The 19,360-nt window shown below is 44.9% G+C and overlaps 1 protein-coding gene across 3 annotated transcripts in view; it reads right to left on the bottom strand.

Moving 5' to 3' along the window:
- Nucleotides 1-18,468, bottom strand: part of LOC120512343 (DAB2 interacting protein) — a 156,917-nt gene extending 138,449 nt beyond the window's left edge. Inside the window, exon 1 of one of the 3 annotated variants that reach the window (XM_039730509.1) lies at nt 18,129-18,468. In XM_039730509.1, coding sequence (XP_039586443.1) covers nt 18,129-18,246 — 118 coding nt within the window. In that variant the 5' untranslated portion in view covers nt 18,247-18,468. Of the gene's footprint in view, nt 1-10,993; nt 11,380-18,007; nt 18,027-18,128 lie in introns of those variants that run through there. The other 2 variants (XM_039730511.1, XM_039730513.1) reach the window with 2 other exon arrangements.
- Nucleotides 18,469-19,360: the final 892 nt, after the last annotated feature.

The raw sequence follows: 19,360 nt of genomic DNA, 5'->3' as shown, positions 1-19,360 counted from the left end.
TTGTTTATATTTTCATTATTCTGTACCCCAAGCATAAGGTAAATTGTGTAAAGACTGAACTTGGAACAACTTTAAGAGTGAGCTGATCTTCTCAAATAATTTTATTAACACAATTTTGCAGTTTTTTAAGATTCTTACTACTCAGAAGAAATAAGGGAAATGGGTCAGAAGTGAGGAGCCCAGTCTACCATACTTGGTTCATGTCTCTCTCCTGCTCTTGAATTCCCTTCTCCAAGGAATATCTAGGTCAGGAATTCACAGGATCTTATAGAAATCTGGCAATGTTCAGTGTGTTTGCCAGCCAAGCTATTTGAATTGTCAGATATTAAATATGTGTGCTAGGATGTGTACTGTAAAATCCCATTACAACTTACACTGCACATGAACTCCCCATGGATTGGCTTCACTGCAGGCCAGGTCCCCCACTTTGAGTCAGGGTCAGGAGGAAAGTTTTAGACATCTGAGCACGGCCTCCCTGCTTTCTTCCCTCGGAGCTCCCAGGATTAGGGATTCAAAGAGCTGCTTTAGGCGTAGTCCCCTAAATCGCAGCCATAATGCGGCTTTTATGTGGCCACGGACGGGCTTCATGTCTGCACTGTTTCAATTCCCAGAGTGGGGATTGATTCAGGCAGACAGCAGCTTACTCAGCTCTCTCAGCTGCTGTGCTGAGGCGAGAACATCCAGCAGCCCCTTGCTCATCCTCGCTTGATTTAATGATCTGCTGGCCAGACTACAGAGAGCGGCTCAGGAGCTCCTACCCAGCGTGCCGTGATTTGTGGGTTGCTCTTGCTCATCTGTAATTGCAATGAGAAATGCTCATCAATCATTCCAGCTCTCCAGCAGAACGTTGGGAGATACAGCAGTGGAGAGCTTTCAACCTGGCCTATCTTTTCGAAAACATTCTAATCCTGCAAATAAAGATCTGGATGCTGCCCCGGTGCCAGGACGAGAGCAGCTCCCTCCTGATCCCAAGGGGCACAACCATCCCTCAGTGAGAAGCAGCAATATTCCTCCCCCAAGAGCAGGGACAAGAGGAGGCTGGGAATACAATCTGCTAATCTTCATTAACACCAAACTCTCAAGTCACAGCATCAAAACCTTTTTCTCCAGCTCTCTTGGAGTCCCTTAAGGCACTGGAAGGGGCTCTAAGATCTTCCTGGAGCCTTTTGTCCAGGCTGAAGAGCCCCAACGCTGTCAGCCTGCCTCCAGAGCAGAGGTTCATCCTTCAGCACTGTCCAGAATCACAGTCTGAGACGAGTGCCCCTCTCACATTCCCTGTGCCTGAGCTACCTGAGCACCACTGCAAATGTTTCCCTTCCTCTGTGAAGCACAAGCTGAAAATCATCATCACAGTCCCCAGTGAGACAAGAGAATCCCTGCAGGTAAACTCAAGACTGAGTGGGGATTCCTGGGAAGCTGCACTCCAGATCTCTACAATCCTCATCACCCTCGTTATTGCTCAGTCAGATTTGAAAACTTTTTCCAGAAGCCCTGAGAGCAACACACCTTCCCAAAAATGTCCAGATTCGAACCGCTCACGTTCATTTCCTGCAGCCTAACAGAACACAATCTTAACACGATTTATTGAAACAATTAAAATTCAGAAAACAAGCTTCTCCGTGCTCCATAAAGCACAGCAAATTTATTTGCTGCAGTCAGTAAAAGTCTGCTGCCTAAAGCTGTGCAGTAACTCAGCAGGGCCTGGCCAGGGACTGCGGGACCCTCGAAGCTGGGCTGGGATAATCAATTAGAGCTGGGCTGCTGCAGGGACCCCGCAGCTCCCAGGCCCTTCCACACCTGGAGAAGCAGAAAAAAGGTTCAGGAAAGAAAAGCTTTGGAGGGTCTGTGGCTGGTCTGTGCTCAGCTGCCATGCCTACCAGTCCTACCAGTAACTGTGACCAGTTTTGAAGCTGTACATTTATACTATCCTGTATTTCAAGTTTCCTTAACCAAAGACAAAATAGAATGGATTTTTCATCCACCAAATTAAAAAAACCTCCCTATATTTGGAATTATTGGAATCATTACAAATGTGTAAGAAGGCTGCAAGCATTTGGATATACCACACTCAAGCTCCAGTACATACATTTATGCAATGAAATCACCTAATTTGAAACAGATCACCAAAAAGCCAGCTTGCATTTATGGTGCCTCAAAGAGGAGATGTCACGCTAGAGATTTTCCCAGTTACTTATAAAATAATCAGTTCTTTAAAGTTATCTGGTTTGAGAGGTAATTATTAAATGAATTTAGAACATAATTGCTCTGAACAATGACAAACTTGTATTATACCCTGAGTAAGCACTACAGGCAGGTGATAAATTGCAAAAGTAATGCTACATCAGTTTAACTTCCTGCCGAGTCACCCTGAACTGCTCCAGCCTTGCACAAAATAGCCCCTGCTTTCATTACTAATAAAACACAGAATTAATTACTCAAAATAAAAGAGGTCTTGAAAGTGTGCCCAGACACTGAACCATGCTGGCTTTTGCATTCTTTTTCCCTTTCTCTTTTCTCCTAGAAATGAACCTCAAACCCATTCCTAATTATTTCTTCAAAGCCAGCTGCACCACAGGAGGTTTTGTTCCAGGTCTCTTCCATTCCCAAGTGGATGCTCAGGACCTGCACACACATCAGACACTCCAGTCACCATACACCTCTCAAAATACTTCAACTGATGGCTGACTGCACCACAAATTTCATTTTTCTGACTGGATTATGATAAAAAATAGCTCAGTTTGGAAATCCGCTCAAGCAGTGGAAATATTTTAGACCGGGATCCAAATCTTTCAAATGTCTAGTGCTGGACTGGAAGTCTCCAGGGTCTTCCAGGCAATTCTGCTCCAGTTTGAACAAGAAGAATTCCTGGCTTGTTATTATTAACAGCTGGGAATCTTTATTTCCCTACTCTCCTGTAAGAAGGATTCCAGCTTCTCCCAGAATCTCACCGTTACAGAACATGAAGGTTTAGAGCTGTGCCTGTTTTCATCCAGCAGTTCTCCAGGAATTTGCTTAAAGATGAAGCATCACCCGAATTTTCCAGGAGAGTGTAGCTCCTGTCCCCTTTGTGTCACACTCCCCCCACGCTGACACGGGGCTCTGGCAGTGGGTGACCTGCATCCTCCTCCCTCCCTTGTCACGAGCAGCACCAGGAAAAAGCCATAAAACTTCTTTAGAGAAACACAAACACAAGGTTCCCACCAACTCCTAACCAGAGCATTTAAAAGCTCTTGGGCACCCGTCCAGCCCTTCTGGCAGCTTTTTGTTCATGGAGGAAGAGAATGTGGGAGAAAGAATCCAACCAGCAAAAGGAGCCTGAGCAGCCAAACAGCTGCACAGGGACCCCAGCACGGGCTCTGCAGGGCTCACTCATTCTGGAGCCCAGCACAGGCTCTGCAGGGCTCACTCTGGAGCCCAGCACGGGCTCTGCAGGGCTCACTCATTCTGGAGCCCAGCACGGGCTCTGCAGGGCTCACTCATTCTGGAGCCCAGCACGGGCTCTGCAGGGCTCATTCTGGAGCCCAGCACAGGCTCTGCAGGGCTCATTCTGGAGCCCAGCACGGGCTCTGCAGGGCTAATTCTGGAGCCCAGCACAGGATGGGGTCTCACTGTCTGTGGCAAAGTCCCTGCTCAGCCTTGGGCACCTCCTCTCACCTGGCTGACCTTGAGTTCCAGCTTTGCCTGCAGAGACAAAACCCTTATTCTGTGATTCTGTGTGATTCCTCCCAGCTGGGACTGGACCCCCCAAAGGAGAGGCCCTGGAGGTTTTCTGATTGTCAGAGACAGCCTGGAAGGTTCTTCACGGGCTCCCAGGGCTCCCCTGCAACACCTCCTGGTGTAAGAACATCCTTTCAAAGTCACTTTTCCTGTTCTCTGAGGCAAAAAGTGACACATAACGAAGGCAGGATTTAGAGCGTGGGCTGAATCTCATGTGAGAAGATTCCGACTGCAGAGGTAAAGTATTGGCTAAATTTTATAATGATGGAGTTAATTTTGTTGCTAAGAAAAGCAAAGGCACGGTGAGGACTGGCTCCAGAGATTACACAGTGTGTGGTCTCTGCACTTGAAGAGCTCTGCACAGCACTGATTCATGTTACATCAATTACTTTAACAAAGTTAGATTCAGAATAATATTTATAAAGCTGAGATCCACAGACCTTTTTGCAATCACCTGGGTACAATCACCTTATTCACAAAACTGACTATAAATTATGCTAATCAGTGAAACACTCAGAAGATGAAGAGAGGTTTCTTGTGTAATTTTAAATGGATTCCTATAAAAAAATTGGAATATATAAAATTACAGAGTTTCAGTGTGCATTTCTATTTGAATCTCAGATGTCAGCAATATAAAGGTTAAAGCACTATGATCAGGACATTTAAAATATATTGTTTTTATTTTTATTTTTATTGTGGGGCCACTTCTATGTCTCCACAATGATTAAATATAATACTGGAAGGCTCTGGTGGATACAGATGTCATCTTAAACACCAATCCTGACCACTCCCATGAAGCCTAAATGAAATGGTAATTTTGCTCTCAAGGCAGTCCTACCTCTGACTCAGTCCCTCTGTTGTATTTTATCATTATTTTAATAATAAACCCTTTCCTTTGTGGTTTTGGGAACATAAAATTAAGCAACACAGTGAGATACAGCTTTCTCTTCATGTCCTTTGGGGGGGTAATTTAAAAAAATATTTAACTTTAGCCTACTTCTAATGTATATTTCACCTAATGGCAAATTCCTGTGCATTATTCAGGTGAGACTGCACCTGCTGAGCAGTTGGTTCTCCTTGAAGGTCACCAGCAGCAGAATGACCTTAATAAAGTGTGTGGTTCTTCTGTAAGCCCTGGGATGTCAGAGCAGAGGGGCTGACACCCCAAGGGAGGGTCCTGCCAGGCCCAGGAGTGTTCCCTGGTCATGGAGAGCTGCCAGGTGCCTCCTGCAGAGCTGCATCCCCACCTGTCCAACACCACGGGACCTGCTGTGGCTCCTGAGCAGCCAAGGGAGCCGGGAAAGCACAGCCTGGGAGGTCACTGCCTGTGAAGTGATTCCATCTTTCAGCTCAGGCACAAGAAAGGTAACACTGCACACGGCTTGAAACAAATCCCAGGATTTGAGGTGAAGCACAGGAAATCCTGCATTAGGTGTGACATCTGGCAGCCCTTCCTTAGGGCTGGATGCTGCAAGTGAGGAGGATGAATGGCTCCCTAAAGGCAGGATTGTGGGCACGGGCTGCCCCGTGAGCCGGGCCACTGCTCCTCTCCAGCTGCCTCTGCCTGCTCCAGGACCAAAGGGAACTATCCCAGCCTGCATCCATGCTGCTGCCTGGTGCACAGAGCACAGCTTCTCCACACTTTTTGCCCAGGTTTCTCTTGACTCAAGTCAGATTTTCCCCCTTTCCCTGCTCTGCTCTCTCGTTACTGCTCACAGCTCATCACCAGGCTCAGACACAGGTGATTCTTCACCTGACTTTGTTTGATGATGTCTCAAGTTCAGATTCCATGGAATGAAAATCCCCAAACAGAGGTTACAACTTACAGAAGTTATAACTCAAACAAATAGGTCCTTTTGTAGGGCTCAAACCCTTTGCAGCCCACTCCTGATCCCTGCAACGCCGCCCTAAGGGCTGAAAGCACCAAGGAATGTCCTTGTGTGTGGCTTCCTCCTCCTTTCCATGAGGTTATTTGCAGGCACATTAAACAGTGCTGCTACTTGGGACACAAAATCCATTAAGAGGAGTGATGTGCTAAAATTAACTACGTATTTGTTTTCTCCTCAGCTTCTATAGAACACGAGGAGAGATGCAGATGGTTAACAGCACTGAGATTATAGTGATAGCTGTAAAATTTGATGACTGTTATCAAAAGCATCGTATGGCTTATGAGAGCAAGTAGCAATTAAAAAAAACCAAAAAAAAAACAAAAAAAGAAACACCAAAAAACTTCCAAGCTTACCCTGGACAGGGAACAGGAATAGCAAAGGGGGTTTAAAGCCAGTTTCATACTAAAGGATTTATTAAAAATAAGAAGATTACTACTTCAAACCTTGACAGACACAGGTTATCTTGAGCAGTTCGGATGCGAATGAAATAGAGGGGCTGTGTAAGAGCCTGAATCACTGACAAAGGGAGATTTAAATCTGGGGTGGGAATTTTCCTGCTCAGGAAAGCAAGGCAGGGATCAGCTGCACAGATCTCAGACAAAGGCCAAGCACTGCTCCAGGATCTCCAACTGGCACTCCAGACAGAGCACTCTTTCTCCACGGCTACAAAAATGCTGTGCTGCACCTTGTCACAGGCAGGGAGATGCCTGACAAAATAAGCTGGATCACTCATTCCTCCACTTTCAACCAGAACAAGACTTTGTTCCACCTCTCTGGATGAAATATTAATCCAGCCTGCAAGAGAACGATACCCACAACCTTCCATCAGAGACCTCTCTGTTCAGACTCCTCTGTGCACAATTACCTTTGCTCTTTCCCCAGCTGCAAAAGCTCTTGTATTCCTGTTTCCCCCTCCCTCTTCCGAGCTGCCATGACTGGAACTCCAGACTTTCCAAAGTTACAATGATTTATTGAAACCAGTTCTACTTCGTGAGAGCTCTGGCAAGCAGAAGCTGTGCTAATGCACCCAGCAATCCACAGAGCAAGATAAAATCTCCCAAGAACATTTTCAAGTGGTAAAAGAAGAAACAACAGGGGAAGGGTTGGAAGTTTTCAGTGTTCCCTGAAACATGGAAGGTCATGAACAGAGAAATGAGTGTCTTTTCTCTTAAGGTGTGTATCTGCCCATTCACTGGAGGAAAATCAGGGATTGACTCATTAGAAATCAGGACAGACAAAAGGACAGGACACACTGTTCCTTGGCTTGGCCTCCAGAGAACACATCCAAAGCATCTGCAAGAGCCATCTCTTAACCCTTGGACATTACAGTGCTCTCAAAATATCCATGTTACATCTACTGGGACACAAGTTTTTTACAGTAGGAGGAAGTTTTTTACAATCCATTGGGGAGTATGTTTCTCTGTGTTGGTTTTTAATTTATATTTAATCTCTATCCAACACCAAAATATGTACATATATAATTAGCTTAAAATATTCACGAGCATTTCTTGATGAGGCATCTATTTGCAAGGAAAATGATAGTAGGAACCAGAACTGAACTGATTTACTGACAAAGCACCAATATTTTCAAAACAGAGCTTTAAAAAATCCACCAAGCTGCTCTTAGATGGTTGAAATGTCTGAGATCCAGAAGCCAGACAGCACTTTCCAAAGGCACATAAACCAACAGCAAACTCAAAAGGTCTTTTGGACCTTTATGACCAAAAATACTAAAATAAGACACCAATTCTCAAACCTTGACTTTACTTCCAGTCCTTCCACACTGTCCTTGAGCCATTTAATTTCACCTCTGTTACACAGGGCTGCAGAAGGAGCCCTCATCCCAACTGACATTATTCCTTGCCTTCAGTTCTCTGCTCCTGAATTAAAAATTACAATCTCAGAACGAGGGAGTAGGAAATCAGGGTGTGAGCATTCAAAAGCCCCTTACAAAATTGCCATAAAGCTCTGGCTACACTTTTCCAAGACTAAATTCTCAAGATTTATTGGAGTCCCCGCTCCAGTCGCTCCGTACTATTCCCACAATGACATTCTGGGTCAGGGATCTAAGGACAGGCCACCCCGGGGCAGGCTGCTGGCAGTTTCCTGTGACAAAAGAGAAGATGTGGGCTGAAATTCCTTGAGAGAAAGAAGGACTTTTAAAATTTCCATGAGGAAATTCTAAAGCAACTCTCCTTTTGCTGATTTTCACTTCCACAGCTGCTCTGCAAAATGGTTTCACATAGTCTGAACCAGAAACCAGGAACTCTCTGCTCTCCTGTGCTCGCCACTGGATTGTCCCAGTTTTTCTGAAGTCCTTCTCTCCCCATCAATGCTCCTCTTCTGTTAAAATCTGGTTTCTGTGCTTCATCTGACCTACATAGAGGAAAAATCCCAATTTTTTATCTTGATTTTATCTTGATTTTTAAATTGTTGATAGTCTACTGGCAAGCACCAGGAGCGATGACATCATAACAGGAGGCGGCATCTATTCCAAGGAGCTCAGAGCCAGCAAAAATACTCCCAAGACCACAGAAATAGTTCTTATTCCATTTTACTCCTTGGCAAAGGACTATTAGATTATATAAAAGGCAAGGCTAGCACACATACAGGCAGAGAACTTCATGGTAATGGTAGAGCCTCATCACTCTGGCTCTGCAAACTGGAAACCTCAATTCTAGGTAGGTCAGACTTATCTTAAGCTGAAGTTCACTAGAAATGTCCTGATTTAGACTCCAGGCACTGAGTATGGCAGAAGGAGCCGCATTCTTTGTGAATTAAGTGAGACTGAACTCCCAGAGAAAGTCTGGCAACCAAGTCAGACAAGAGAGTTGTGGTGGAGGAGAAGAGGAAAGGAATCTGTTTGGATTTCTGAAATTAGGCTGTAAATACACAATGATGTTGCATTGCCAGAATTGCCAGACTAGCAAAATAAAGTGTTTTCTGCTAGTAAAAATGAGAATTCTTCATCTTCAAGGAAACAAAAAATCCTGGTCTGCTGAAAAACCTGTGCTGAGGTTTTCCAGACTCCAAAAGACATGCCAGGTGGATTGTGCTCTCCACAGCAAAATGACAAATGTCCCCCAGCGATTTATAATTGGGAAGAAGAGCAAAGAAAGGGAAATGGGCAAGGAGGAAAACTGTGGAGCAAGAAGAATGGCAAAGGACTCATGGGGAACACAGGAGATGCTGTGCCACTGCAACACCATGAGAAAAACTCCCCGTGTGTGACCCTGGACAAGGCTCTTCTAACTCAGCTCCCCTTCAGAAGAAGAGGATAAAAGCAGCACATTTAACTGGCATGAAGTTATCTGGATTAGAGAGGGAAAAACACTGGAGCATTGCAGTGCTGATGATGAGAGCAGCACATCAGCCACAGGCAGGCAAACAAAAAGTGCTTTGCACTTTCTTTTTTTTGCTTAAAAGGAAATATTGACCAGTGCTAAGTTGTGGAGGGGTTTGGGAGGGATCCAGCAGGAACCCTCTGCAGAAGGGTTATAACCAGGAAACTCTACCCTTGCAAAAATATTTATCACAGTCAGGCCAGTGAACCAAGGAACTGCTGTTGGATGAAGTATGAAAAGCAAAACATAAACACACTTTCCAAGCAGCTGGTGTTTGATCTGAGCATGCATATGGACATCCCACGGAACTACAGAGCTCTGATTCCACATCCCATATTCCACTGGTCACCCCTGCCAGTGGCTGAGAGACCTTCTGGAGCCAGGTCTGGAGTGGAAGAGATCCCCTGGAGCTCAGAGGCCAGGATTTCATTCCTCATTATAATCACCACCCAATAGCCCAATGACAGGCTGGGAAATCTGTGACTGGCAACAGGCTGGGAAATCTGTGACTGACAACACAATTCCAGCAAAATAGACCTAAGTGAGCATTTGTTGCTGTTGTTGTTATTATTATCAATGAATGAGAAATAGGTTTTCTGTCCCCAAAATGAGATATTACTGGAAAACCCCACTTGGACTGGTGCACACAAGCCCTTTCAGAGGTTTTTGAGCATCCATAAAATGAGTGGCACTGTGAGCCCTTAGCCCACACATCCCAAGTCCCCAGCAAGCACAGTGCCCTCCAGCTGATGGACTGTCCTGGTGCTGCAGCTTGGTGTGATCCAGGCATTCCTTCACAGAACCATGGAACATCCTGAGCTCGAAGGGACCCACAAGGATCATCAAAGCCCAGCTCCAAATTCCTTCTGTGACTTGCCACAGTTTTCCTAATTACAGCAAAGTAAGTTTTCTCTTCATTAAAGGAGCTCTTTTGATGATCTGGCAGTGGGCCAGGGAAATGACTAAGTGAAAAGATGCCTCGCTGTCAGTGCAACAGCTCCTTGCTGTACTCTGGAACATTTGCTCCACAGCCTGGGTGTAAGGAAGCACAGTAGGAGCAAAACCTTCTCCTGTTTATCTGAACTAGATTGGATATGAAAAGTTTAGGTCAGATCAAGCATCAGTTACATAAATCTACTGTTCCTTAATTACAGGTACTGAACATTTGCCTTGCAGTGCATATCAGTATACAACTCACACACTTGCTGCACAGTTACCATTAACACACCAACACAAAAAAGCTAAAAATCAGGTACTTGTCAAAAATAAATTACAATGAGTCTTCAGCAAAGTTTTAGAACTATTTTTGGCAGACTTTCCCCTTGAACAGACCACAGTAAAATGAATAATGTGGCTCACTGGAAGGAGGGACAGGATTTTACAAACCATTCCTATTTCTTGCCCTCCCTTTGCTAACTTTGCTTTGTGAAGTTAGAAGAGTCTGACTGGAACACAACCTGCAGAAGAAGAATTCATACCCGTATTTTAGAGGTCACATGAAGAGTTCAGGATGTGCTAACAGGGAGAGAGTGCAGCCACAGGCTGTGGTGGCAGCCCTGCTGTCCTGAGGTGAAGAACGGCCCCAGGTCTCCCAGCAGGTCTTTACTGGGCACGATTTCACAGGCTCACAAACTACATCTTGTCCTCTGCAAGAGGAAATACAGACTGCTGAAAACGAACTGTGCTTGGTCTGAGATAACAGAAAAAGAGATTCCATAAGCAGGAACATGAGACCTGAGAGTTCTCTGCATAAAGATACAAACCCAAAAAAGAGCTGCTGTTCTGAATTACAATCACACTCACAATGCAGAAAGTTTGGGTTAAGACTTATTGTAAAACAATTGCCACACAAAAGAGAAAGAGACGATCATTGTTCCAACTCTGCTCATTAAAGAAATTCAGAGACAAACCCCAGTCTTTGATCCCAGGCACTGCTGGAAGGCAACAGTACGCTGCAAATGATCCACGTTCATTCCCAAAAAAACAAACCCCCCCTGCAAGTAGAAAGTCAGTCCCGAAATTCCAAAGTCTTCCCCTGCTTACCTTTTTACAAGCAGGTCAAATTTTTGGAAGTAGTTTCTCAAAGCAACTCAGACATTCCACGTTAACTCTCGTGCTGCAATGAACAGCTGCAAAAGTCCCTGATTTACTTCCCGGCTTGGTGTGCATGCTGAACCCCAGAAGAAATCCCACACAGGGCAAAAAAATAAAGGAAAAACACCTCCAAAACCCACAGGAGAGGCAACTGAGCCCTCGGGCAAAGCACAAAAAAAGTTCCACAGGGAAGCAGGAAGGAAATCCAGTGAGAAGTAAAAGTCTGGATGAGCAGGAGGGAAGGCAGGCGTGCTCCCCTTGCCTGCAGTCCTGGCTGAAGGTGCCTCTCCAGCAGAATCCACGGAGGCTCCCGGCTCCTCGGAGCAGATGGTATTCACACATTATTCCCGAACAGCAGCATTCCCCAGTCCAATCAGGAGGCAGCACTCAAAAGCCAAGTGCTTCCCAGACTCTGTTACAGTTTTCAATAGCTATAGCACAAGATGAATGAGTCAGAAAATGAATAAGCAGGGAAAATAAAACCTGCCTCTCTCCTCGGCAGAGGCGGGTCAGCCCTCGGTGTGCCCAGCACTGCGCTCAACTTGAATGCACCTGCTTTGTTCCCTAAATCCCAAATGCTGATTGCTTTTTCTGTGCCCTGAATCTGTGTGATCAGCTTCTTCTTGGGTTAAAAGTCACAATAGTTAAACCTTCTTGGTTTTTTTTCAGTCTCAAAAACAACAATCACTTGTAAGAGTCAAAACAAAGGATGAACTGTGTGTGCGCTCTTCCAGACAGCTCAGACAAACCCCTCATGCCATCTCCTGCTGAATGCATCAGTATCTATTGCTAAGATTAAGGCCTGACTTCACAGACCCTGTTGCAAATGACATGAAATAGATTAATACATCCTCTGGTTTTGCCTGAAGTTTACCAGGAAACTTTAAATGACAATAAAACAAGTATCTCTAAGAATATATGAAATAAAAATGACTACCAACTGCCAAGTAAAGCAAAACTATTATCCAAAAACTGAACTGGAAACTACTTCCAACTGCTCTGTGCAGCTTCCAAACCATCCCATGCAGAGGGCACTTCTAAATACAACTCCTCAGCTCAGTGCCTGTTTTTTCTGACAGCTGCAAGCCAATAATAAAGGATGATCTGCTGAACAAAGCCAGTTACTCATGGAAACGGGCACAGCACCCAGGCTCTCCCTGAATACCTGAGCTTTCCACAAGACGCTGGAATTCTCTCCAGCTCTGGAGCAGAAGTGATTGTGAGGAGGTTGTGCTGTGCTTGGGGCTCCTGCAGCACAGACTCTGCTTTTCTTGCTGCTGCTCAGGGCTGAACCAGCAAAGCTGGACACAGGCTGCAGTGGGGCAAGTGGGATCACTTACACCACTGAAACTATTTGGGGTGAGAAACATTCCCCCAGGTCCCCCCGGACATTTTCAGATCTTTGTCTCTGGTTGTAAATTGATCCTTTGCATTCCTGTCTGACACATGGACTGTGAAAAACTCTTCAGGGATATTCTCCCTGCCAGGAGAAAGGCTCTAACAGCACTTCTGCAAACACAGGGCCAGTCAGAGAGACAATAAAATTTTGTGAACTCTGGACTAACTTTTACTATTATTATTTTGTCTTTTTTTTTTCTTTTTCTTCATTCTGGACCAAATAAGAGAATGCCATTTGCATTTTACTTTCCTATTTTCAAAACAGCAAGTATGAGGATTTCTCCCTAGGACTCAAGCAGGACCCACATCCAGAAGCATCGTTTTGCTCCATCAGCCAGGCCCTGCCCACCCAACGCTAAGCAAACAAACCTACACAAGCAGCTCCAGCACAAAGAACAAGGGCTCGTGTTAAAACATCTGCCACAGCTGCCCACCAACCTCCAGCTGCAGCTAGAGAAGTGTTTAAAGGTGTAAAACCAAACTAGAGGCATATCTAGATCTGCTAGGAAAACAAACATTTTCTGAAGCCTCGTTTTGGCAGGTATTTTCTGATCCCTGCACTAAGCTCCATAGCAGCCAAAATCATTTTGACAACTGACTCACTGAGCAAGGCATATGCTGGGCCTCTGAGCCTCCACCAGCAGGAGGAATCTCTGCAATTACAGCTTTTCCATGTGCTGGCTCCAGGGAGATGCTCGGAGAGGAAGCACATCTAAATCCAAACACGATCCCCACAATGCTCCAAGTGCTGAGATAAGCCAGTGTAAGCCCTGAGGAACCTCCCAGGCAAACGCCCCGTTTGATGTCATAAAGAACACTGGCTCAGGGTAAGCAGCTCTTTGTTCTGTACATCCATCCCTGGTGGATTTGTCAGCCAGGGATGGGAGGCATCAGCACCCATCCACCTCTCTGGGCAGCACCAGAAGAGAAGGCTCCTGGCCAACAGCTGAGTTTCATCCATGGCAACCCAACAATGCTTGGCTGAAGGGCTCAGAAACCCCACTGGGTCAAACTGTGGGGCTCACATCTCATTAATTGGCAACCCAACAATGCTTGGCTGAAGGGCTCAGAAACCCACTGGGTCAAAATGTGGGGCTCAGATCAAAACAAGGGACACTTCCTTCTGGGCTCCTCCAGCTCCTTTCAGCTGCTCCCAGAGTCTCATTAATTTGAGAGCTTCTCGCCTATAAACACCTCGATACATCAAATGTATGCTTGGAACTCCTCCTCATCTCTGCTCCCAGGAAATCCCTTGTCTGTGCACTCTTCCATCCCATCCAGTTATGCTGAATTCACCTTTCAGCTACGGCTGATGCAGAAAGTTCTGAGGCAGACTGGCAGTGCTTGTGGAAGAGATGGCTCTGGGAGGATCCCTCACAACACTCTGAAGTTCCTCTCTTTTAGAAGGAATATAAAGAGGCCTTGAATTTGCTTGACTATGAAAAGATCCTTTTCTTTAATTCCAAAGAAGCAAGAGGTGACTGTGACTGTTCCCAGCACCTCCAGGTATGGGTGGTTACATTCCATTCCTGGGATGTCCCTTCAGGATTCCATCTGGATGCCTCTCCCCTGTTAAATGCCCATCATCCAGGGGGATGCTCATTTATTGACTGCTCTGCCCCCTTCTACTGATTTCAGCAGGGACTGAGAGGAAGCCACTGCATGCAGTGGTTGTCCCCAACTCCATTTCCAGCCTGGAAATTGCAGAACGCACCTACAAATCATTATGCAGTAATCTGCTGAATCCTTGATGTCCCATTCCTCTGGAGCTTTCCCACTCAACTCTGCTACCACTCATAACCTACAAAAAATTCTGTGTTCCAGCCCTTGCTCCTGCTTTCCTCGCTACCAGGTGTGATTTTTAATGCAGCCAAGGTGTCGTTGAGGCCAGGATGTCATTACTGCCCTCGAACAGTGCCTGAAGAATCTCAATTACCAACAGCAGACAAAGTTCAAGCCTGGCTGCCATCCAAGTAATTCACCTGGTTCAATGTGTACGTCAGAGACTGAAAAAAATATGCTGTAATTATTGTGTTATTAAAGCACAATGGTTTAATTTTATTTCTTTGTGGCACAAAATCTGCATCTGTGATTCACACCTACTGTGTAGGGAATATAATTCCACTAAAACCAGCAGTTGGGACGTGGTCTGCAAGGTTGTTCAAAAAATCTAATAAAAATCTTGTGCTCTTTAAGGATTACCAACCGAATCGCAAAGAAATATTGTCAGGACACAGAAAAGAATAAACTCAGAGGTGGTTCCAGTGCTGACAAGAGCTGTACAAACTGAGATCTGAGCAATTAGAAGACACAAAGAATACATAATTCATAGATATTTTGTACTCAAGAGTTTGCACACAAATAAAACATCTTATAAATCTTCAGCAGCTTGCAGAAAGCTGCTGAGCTGTCCTTTATTCGTGGAGCAGCAAGTGGCTATAGTACAAAAGAGAAATCCATAGCTCTGATATGTCATCCCTCCAAAATGGGTAATTTAGGGTTATGGTTTCGGAATCAGCACATTCTTCAGCAAGTTTCTTCCAAGATTTTTTTTTTTTTTTGTGAAAAGAAGTAAATCCATGCCACTACATTAAAAAGAACACTTCAAAAAGTCAGAGCTGTGAGCCACCACAAAATGACAATAATCTTTCTCTACACGCCTGCATTCCAGAGAATGGAAAGAAAACAAAGGGTGGGGGAGAAGGAGAAAATAGCATGGGGGTTGCTTTAATGATTTTTAAAATCCATATGAGAAGCTGCAAGTTTCTGTGAGCCTTTATCCTATGTAGAGGAGAAAAGTTACAGAGCTCCCTGCACAAGTCTCCAAAGGAAGAGCAGCCTGTCAGGCTGTGTTCAAGGCAGTCAAGCACTGCAGCTCCCTGGAGAATCACAGAGAAAAATCCAGTAACCACTGCACCCACAGGTGATGCAAAACCCACAGGCTTTATTCCAGGGCCTGTTACGTCAAGGCAACCAACACAGAATAAATCTCATTTCGGGCCCCCACATAAATGGGTGGTGATTCCCTGCTCCAGCTACAAGCAATAATCAATCTATGAGGCATCTCCATGAAAAGTTGGCAACTTGATTTGATTAGGAAAAGAACTCCCTGTGCTAAGAAATGAGACACAGATTCCCAGTCTTGAATATTCCACCACCGTCCTGTGAGCTGAATTCATGCACGTTAGTAAGCAAATGGAAGGGCTGCAGGAGGCAAAAAAGCAACTCTCAAGTACATTAGTGCCACAAATTCTTCAGAACAGCTTTTTCTGTCATTAATCATCTCTTGATTGTGCTGGCAGTAAGCAACACAGAAGGAACCGAGGCTGAATTTTAAGGTAGATGGTTCACCCACAGGTAGAGCAAAAATTAAAGAATGGACTTCATTTGGCTGGCAGAAAAGGGGATTTGATTTGGCATTCTTGAAGGTAAAAAGGCACTTTTACAGCAAGCACGGGAGTTTTCAGTCATGGTCACTCCCCAGGGCATTAAGACTTGTCACATGAGCAGCCCACTTGGATAAACACAGCAGTTCCCAGCACGTCCAGAGCTGCTGGCTATCCAAGGGACCCAGGAGCTGCTTCCAGAACAAGGAACGTTCTCAAGGGGCAAATCTTCCTCAACAGCACTGCTGGCTGATTTCTGAGAACTTTCTGGTTTCTCAATTCATGCAAAAGAATGCCTGGGATCTCAGAGCAGCAGCTGGGTCCCTCAGTCCTGCAGCTCCAGCAGCAGCACAGGGAAGGAATTGACCTTCTGATCAACAAATGGCTCAACCCATTTGGTCACAATGAGATAGTTTAAATCAAAGTAATTTAAACAAACTGAAAGGAAGATGGGGATTTACATAGTTAGGAAGGAGAAGCAGTGAAGTTTTTTTCCCAGATCCGTGGTACCAGCAGTGCTTGCTTATCTCTCATTTCCCAGCTTAGGAACCTTCCCAGTGTTTGCCGACTTATTCAAATATTTTGTAAGAAAACAAAGTTTCTACACAATGTGACAGAATATACTTTAGATGTGTGTAAGAAAATAATGACAGAATATACTTTAGATGTGTGTAAGAAAATAATGACAGAATATACTTTAGATGTGTGTAAGAAAATAATGAGAACCTCTGTGTCTTGAATTATGCATTCTAAATTCAGTGAGAAATTTAGCATATTAGAGAAAATAAAGTTAAAGTTGTATTTCCCTCAGAACCCAGACACTGTCTATGACTCCTAAAGGCCAGATTCTAATGCTGGGATGGGCATGAACACCTGCTTACATGTTAATATCAGCTCAGCTATGCATGCACTTCTCTGAAAACCCTAAAACTTCCTGCTGTACAGAAAATGAGATTTAATTCTGCGTCTCAGTGGTCTAAGAGGAGGTATGAGACATGAGAGGCAGATGCTGTTCTTCTAGAGAGGAATTAATAAAACTACGTATGAAATAGAATAGAAAATAGAAATAAGAAGTGTGAGACACCCCTCTTAATATTTTCATGCAAATATCATCATTTGAAACACCACTGAAATCTGTCCTTGATTATTTTAAATTCTATTTCAGCAGGGCACAGAGCCCCAAGTAAAGCAGGGCTGCCCACTTATATGTGCCCAGTCAACTGTTCACATAGTTTAAATGTTACTTCATTCCCTTAAGCACATTCTTTCCACACAGTTTTAGGTCTCTGTGATATTAGCACTGCAGTTGTGTCAGACTTGAAGCTCTGTTTATCAGCAGAGAATATGCTGTGGGAAATCCACAACTACTTCCTGAACAATATTTATGTAGGAAGTGGAATATTTAGTGGATTTCAAGCTGGATTCAGAATATACCAAATGCATACTAAACAGCTGAGAATCAATTTATTCCAAAAATCACCATCTGAAATTGTTTTCATAAACATGAATACTTTGTTGTCCTCAATGCAGCCAATTCTCTCCACTAACAGAGAAATGAGACTTGCAAACAACTTTTCCCCTCATTTAATGCTTTTTTTGTGTGCTTTCCAATAGACTGGATAGCAGAACATCAGCATGTGGAATGCTATAAATCCATGGAATAGCTGCATTTTTAAGCATGGACTTTAATTCCAGGGTGAATTTATGTGGTCCTTGGCTAAATATATCCTCCTAAGTAAATTACTCATGCATCTGCCTGTAGGAAAGCTTTCTGCAGATAAAGAATCTGTTCCCAAGTGCTACATCTGACAGCACATACGGCACAAAGTTCCATTCTTTTCTCAGTGGCAAAAAGCCCCCCAGGCTGAGTAAGGTGGAAGGCACAGGTCCCTGTTCCCTCTGCACAGCCTGCTCAGGAGACAGGTTAACTCTGCCTGCTTCCTGCTCCTTCCAGCAGAATAAATATCTCCATGTATCAGTCTGCTACATGTTTGTCTCCAGACCCTGTAAGCAGAGGGATTTCTAAGCTCTTGTGAAGCACATTCCCACATTCATTTCCACTTATCCATGCAGAAGACAGTACAAACACATGCCTACCCCTGTGCCTTTAGCAGGATGGGTAACTCAGACACTCTCATTATCCTTTTTTTCCCTCTCTTCTATGTTTCCTACTTCTTACCATTGGAGTTGTCCTGGTCCAAAGGATTATCTGGTTCCATTACTTCAAATAAAAGCATCCAACATGCAGTTCTCCATGCAGCAGAGGCATAAAAACACAGCAGTTGCCTAAGCTGATTCACCTGATTTATGAATTAGTGCAGCATCCATAAGAGGCTGTGTTTCTTCTTTTGCATTACATCTGGCTCCTTTTCCAACTCGATGGCTGGGTATTACAGCATGCAGGCCTTTTTCCAGCATCCTCTTAATGCATTATATTTAAAGTAGCAGCAACCTTTTTCTCCCATCCCCCAGACTAAGTTACAGCAGTAACTAGGCTGAGCTGGCAGCAGGCGCAGCTCATTCAGAACAGGACCTGCAAGCGTTCTCCGAGTCGTGGTGCTGCATAAAGAGGATGATTGATACAATAAAAAGTAAGTGGGCTTTGACACAGCACGGGATGCACTGCACAAAATCCCACCAAAACCAGGCAGAGGTCCTGAGGGTTTGGGGAATGCCTGGCTGAAACCAACAGCCTGCACCCCCTCAAGCACAAACACAAATTATGTCCTGCTCCCTCCTCCTCCCCCTCCCCGCTCCAATCTTTTATAACCCTGGATCTCCTCCAGCAATAGTCTGTTCCTCCACTCAGTTTATAATAAACTCTGCCATTCCCCGTGTCCCTCGGGCTGGCATGGAGAGGAAGGAGGCTGTTTGCAGGATGAATAGCCCAGCCCGTGCCCGGCTGGGGGGCAGCTCCGGGACTCTGTGCCGGGCACTCGGAACCGGCTGCAGCAGCAGCCCTTGGCTGGGGCCCTGTCCTGCATTTCCCTGCTCTGCCAAGCCACGGCTGCTGCTAGGCTGGCGTTGGAAAAGCTCCTGCAAAGGAGCTGAAGGACGAGCCCCAGCCTGGCTGGACTCGGAGGGTAAATGACACCCGAGTCTCTCCACAGCCCGTGCCAGCTGACAGGCAGACCGCAGCACTGCAAGTCAGGTCACCTTCACTCTGCTCCGGGTCTGCCACCACCTCCTCGAGACCTCTGTAATTCACAACTGCTCCCTGGACCTCAATCTTCTGTGATAGTGACATTGAAATATATCTCAGCTCACAGGAAAGGAGCTGAAACCTCCCAGCTTTACATGCTTTGAACTTCTTGGATAAATGATACAGTACAGGGGCTGAGGAAGAAGACTCCACCATCTGGCTGAGAAATAAAAATTTCATTTTCTCTGAAGACAAGTCCACAAAATAACAGAAAAATCTATCAAAGTGCAACTCTAAACCGGGCTGTGCCTCCGAAAGGTAAATTCATATTGCTGTTACAACAATCCTGAAATAATTCTTCAAATCTAGCTTTCAGGATAAATTTTACCT

Source organism: Passer montanus, unplaced genomic scaffold, assembly GCF_014805655.1.
Source record: "Passer montanus isolate IOZ18808 unplaced genomic scaffold, ASM1480565v1 scaffold73, whole genome shotgun sequence".
Taxonomy (NCBI): Eukaryota; Metazoa; Chordata; class Aves; order Passeriformes; family Passeridae; genus Passer; species Passer montanus.
Note: the sequence above shows the minus strand (reverse complement) of the source record. Positions and strands in the feature narration are given on the sequence as shown.